Source organism: Montipora foliosa, chromosome 11 (assembly GCF_036669935.1).
Source record: "Montipora foliosa isolate CH-2021 chromosome 11, ASM3666993v2, whole genome shotgun sequence".
Taxonomy (NCBI): Eukaryota; Metazoa; Cnidaria; class Anthozoa; order Scleractinia; family Acroporidae; genus Montipora; species Montipora foliosa.
Genome location: NC_090879.1, coordinates 52,677,799 through 52,682,798, shown reverse-complemented (window position 1 = coordinate 52,682,798; position 5,000 = coordinate 52,677,799). Strand labels below are relative to the sequence as shown.

The following is a 5,000-nucleotide window of genomic DNA, read 5'->3' as shown; positions in this document are numbered from 1 at the left end:
AAGCAAAATAAACAAATGAGCAACTCATGAGCAACTCCGAGGAATCCTGAGTAACTCAAATTGGGGCAGTAACTCACTCGTTCCGTGACTCAAAATGAGTGACACCGAGTAAGACCTGATCAGTGAGTTTGGTCTCTACTCATTTTGTTGAAGTAACTCCCAGCATACCTGAGTAACTCAAATTCAGGGAGTAACTGCGAGGACCATTCGCTCCGTAACTCAAAAAAATGTTTATACAAGCAGACGTCATCAAGCACGCGATGCTCATTTGGAGGAATCCCTTTAGGTGAGGGTATGGCTCATTTCTGCCGCTTCTGCCACAAACCGTTTAGTCGAGCTTACAACAGAGACCCTCACGAGATTCTGCGCCAAGACGTGGAAGAGTCACTAAGTTTAACCTATGACAAAAATGTCAACACCTTCTTGGAGGGGCGGGTCTCTGAAACGATAGCGGAGGCCATAGCTTTCAATGCCCTGTTACCAGTTTACAGAAGAAAATTGCGAGGGCTGTACCTGAACTACCTCCACTGCTTTGAACGTTTAAAGCATGACCCCGTGCATAAAGACGTTATGAAAACCCGACGCCGTTTCATGGAGGAAGTTTCTATGGATGTTGAAGAGGCCACAGACGCGGCTGTGGAGAGACGAAAGTTTTTATTGATGTTTGAGCCATGCCCAATCCCCACACAAGAGGAGGAACAAGAGGATGAAAGCGACTAAATGCGAGTTTACAGCAGCTTACATGACAAAGAATGTTGTCTTGATACTGATTGTGCTTGCCTATGACAAAGTATTTCCCTTATATCCTCTCATGAAATGCTTCCGATGTAGTGTATTGCGTGACATCACGTGTCTTTAGATTATGCAAATGCAGTGAAGTTGACCACTGTGAATAATAATAAGACGCCTATGAGGGCGTATCCGTGGGATGCACAAACAGTTAGCACAAACTGCCGAGGTACTGTTAAGCACAACTACGGATAAAAATAGGAAAATGACGAGAGTTTACCAGAAAGACGAATGTGTAATTTAAGTGTCAGGTATTTGTTGTAAAAACAGAAATAGAGGTATTTCTTATTATTAATGCTACAAAATTTGCAAATGGTAGCAATCGGCACAGCAATGCCATCCAAATTTAGTGACTAAAGCTTTTTGAAGAATGCCAGGATAAAAAGGTGAGATTTCTTTTGGAATATTGACTGGAGATCGACCGCTTCGTTTGTTTATAAACCAAATTACGATGATTTGTATTTGGTTGCTTAAGATTTTTTTCTAATATTCTTTCACGTGTTTGATTCATGTACTTTGCCCGGGAAGGAGGAAGGGGAAGGGGAAAACTGTGTGCATGATATGCATCCCACGTAATTACTTGTTTGTTCGTCGTGAATACACTCAAACCATCGACCTGTGCGAACCTTTGAACGATGGAGAAACCTCGAAACAATTCTTCAGAAGCTCTATTGGTCGGTTAGCGGAAAGTATATTAACAGGGATATAATTGCTTCGTGCATCTTCAATCTGAACGGCAACATGAATGAGTTCGTTCACTGGTTCGTTGCGTGGTTGGAGTCCACGAACACTGAGGTAATTAATTTTTTCATTCTGTCTTCTTCTTTCAATATGTTTCATCGTTGACCCTTTATAGTTGACAAAAAAAACCAAGTAGTTAGCGTGTTCTGTAGCCTGCGATAGCATCCGGTTTTTTTCGGCTCTCGCTTCATCCGCCGACAAAAACGGCGGGTGAAACGAGAGCCGAAAAAACCGGATGCTATTGCAGGCTACGTGTTCTGGGGCTAAATGGTTCAGTCCAACCTACCCTAGGATTTAGTTAAATGATCATCTTTGTTGTTCGAGTGGCAGACCGTTTTGTTAGTGAAGTGAAACAAAACTGATTTGACCCTTAAGTTTTCGTATCGGGATGTTCAAAGCACTTAATCTCGTTTTTTGTTTTTTTTTAATTTGTAGTTGTAGCGACAGTGCTTGAGAAATATTGCCTTCCCGGACCGCTGTCTGGGCGCTCAAAATAATTTGGATATCGCCGCGACGATTTGATGGATTTCTGACCATTTCTCGTACAAAATGTTGAAAAAGTCTCCTTGTACGCTTACAAAAGGTCGAATAAGTCTCCCTGCACGCTTACAAAAGGTCGAAAAAGTCTCCCTGCACGCTTACAAAAGGTTTCTTTACGTCTACTGTCCATGGAGCCGGACGCGGCAAGAAGACGGCAGATTCGATTTTATCCCGAACGATCGTAAGCTGGGACGAGGCCAGCCCCTTTTGTTCTCATTAAACCGTTTTATTCGTAAAAAAATCTTAATTTGTCTTGTTTTTTCGCTTGAACCGTCAGGGGTCTGGGACTCTGTGACGTTATCCATGCGTGACACACTGACCCTCCAAAAATATACAAACACCGAAATTTTGAAATTTCCCACCCAAATCATACCAACCAATCAGAATCCAAGATTTCCAACCGTCTAAAGGTAGCTTAATGGGCCCACACCACTACTTCGCAGTGCCAACCACCGTGTGTGTTTTAGCGATGTGTTTTTAACGAACTTTCCTCAGTCTGTGCTACAATTTGATTTGTTGAGCGGACCCTGTCATGATTTGAAATGGGCAACCCGCTGAGATGGAAGAAATATTTGAACCAGCACAGACAGCTTGGACGGCGTTTGAGCTGGACGAACAGCTCGCAGAGGTCGCACTTTTCGGAGTGAAAGAAACTGAAGGAAATGTTGCTGAATTGTGGTTGGATGTGGAATCGATCTGCCTGCAGAAACCACATCCGACATATTCTTATAAGCTGATTTTTGCCCAGTGGTATACTTTTGTACGATATGCACTAAAACGCCCAAACATGTAGTGTATGAAGGTTATGTGCGTGCTAAAACTGGGGTAGTCATAGCACTTGATCCTTCACATACCTTTAGTCCCGTTCTCATCTGAATTAGGGGCTTTATCCGAATTTCCTTCCTTGTGCTTCTTTTCTGACATAGTGAACAATACAATACGTTTCAGTTATTAATTCTCCCAGTAGGGTCGGTTTTTCAGATCAATTTACATGAAAAATGTGAATTGATTTATAAAAAGTCGGACCGGATCAACTCGGATCGCCAGTCCCAGTCGGATCAACTCGGATCGCCTCGGATCATAAAAAAAACAAAACATAAAACTAAATGAAATTGAAACTTTTACCCATTTGAAGGTTAAAATCCCAGTCAAAAATGGGCCAAATTAAGAAAGACTCGCGACGTTTCTCCGTGTCGTGCTGTGTAGTCAAGCCGCCATTTTGCATTCTTAGTGCCAGTTCCTCTCGGACTCGTCTCGTGTTTATCCATCCCTGATCCCGCAGCGTCAATCCCCACGATCATGGACCCAGATGAAGTTAAAATATAGGCCATCTTTGTCAGTGAATAACTATTTAGTTTCTGCTGGCTTCAATAAACGTAGATGTAGATGTACATATTGCGAAGCTCACGTTTCTTAATTACTTGAAACACCTTTCGGATCATCGTCCTCCTCAAAAACTATCTTCAGGATCTTTTGAAAATCGTTTTAAGTTCGTTCGTATAAAACGTCAACCATTTTGGACTGAAATCCCTTGTCGTCAGGCAGGCCAAATTGTGCTTAATGATTAGGTAAATCTATCAACTTCCTGTTCTCCAAATTAGGAGCCAACCGGAAGTAAAGCGAATTTCTGCGGAAAGAAATGGGTTATGACAGTAACTATCAATTTGGTGGACGGATACAAATTCATTGACAAAGATGGCCTATATTTTACCTTCATCTGGGTCCATGATCGTGGAGATTGACGCTGCGGGATCAGGGATGGCTGAACACGAGACGAGTCCGAGAGGAACTGGCACTAAGAATGCAAAATGGCGGCTTGACGACACAGCACGACACGGAGAAACGTCGCGAGTCTTTCTTAATTTGGCCCATTTTTGACTGGAATTTTAACCTTCAAATGGGTACAAGTTTCAATTTCATTTAATGTTATGTTTTTTTCATGATCCGAGGCGATCCACGTTGATCCAACCCGGACTGGCGGTTAGAGTTGATCCGGTCCGACTTTTGTACCTGCCTATTTATTATGGAATAGCATTTACAAATAATTCTATAGTGTATGAAAGTTATGTACGTGCTAAAACTGTGATTGTGATAGCACTTGATCCTTCACATACCTTTAGCCCATTCCTGGGCTTCTCCCGAATCTCCTTCCTTCTCCTTATTTCCTGACAGTTCAATACAATACAAGACGTTTCAGTTATTAATTCTCCCAGTAGGTCAGTTTTTCAGAATCAATTTACATGAAAAATGTGAAAATGTGCATTGATTTATAACGGAATAGTATTTACAAATATACAATTAAACTTAAAATAATAACATAACACACGGGATTATACTCTATAGACTATCTAAACCAGTCTTAACTAATTTCAACTCTAGCTTTCCTCTTGAAACTTGTCTGGCGAGAAAGACCGTTCAATGATGCTACTGCTCTGTACAAAAACGAGAGCTGACGGAACAATCACTGTCTGACATTTGGGAAGGGTAAGTTGATCTCCATTTCTACTTTTATACTCAAGTGCGTTTCTGAACGCTCTGAAAGCTTCGAACTTAAATAGCTGGACGTCAGACCAATCATGGTAATATCACGTAAGCGTAACAGTTCTTGTACCGTAAGCTAGCCCAGTTCATGCAATATTGGAGAAATGCTATCGTACTTTCTGGTGTTAGTCAATATGCGAGCGGCAAAGTTTTGCATCACTTGTAATTTCTAATATTATGTTTGAAAAAACCGAACCGGACCATACAGAAAAATAATTAATCTTGCTAAAAGTAAGAGAATTTAGGATTTTGTTCGGCAGTACATGATTGGTAAACAAGTGTTTAACCCTGCTTGTTTGACACAAACTAGAAAATAGAGAGGACGTTAAGGTCGAAATATGCTCAGTGAAGGTCAAGTTTGAGTCAAGAATGTTACCTAGAACTTTGGC

The 5,000-nt window shown here is 41.4% G+C and overlaps 1 protein-coding gene across 1 annotated transcript in view; it reads right to left on the bottom strand.

Moving 5' to 3' along the window:
• Positions 1 to 5,000, bottom strand: part of LOC137977384 (uncharacterized) — a 40,803-nt gene that overhangs the window by 4,680 nt on the left and 31,123 nt on the right. Inside the window, exons 7-8 of the mRNA XM_068824604.1 lie at positions 4,185 to 4,235; positions 2,925 to 2,987 (exon numbers count right to left, since the gene is read on the bottom strand). Of these exons, the coding sequence (XP_068680705.1) occupies positions 2,925 to 2,987; positions 4,185 to 4,235 (114 nt within the window). The remainder of the gene's footprint in view (positions 1 to 2,924; positions 2,988 to 4,184; positions 4,236 to 5,000) is intronic.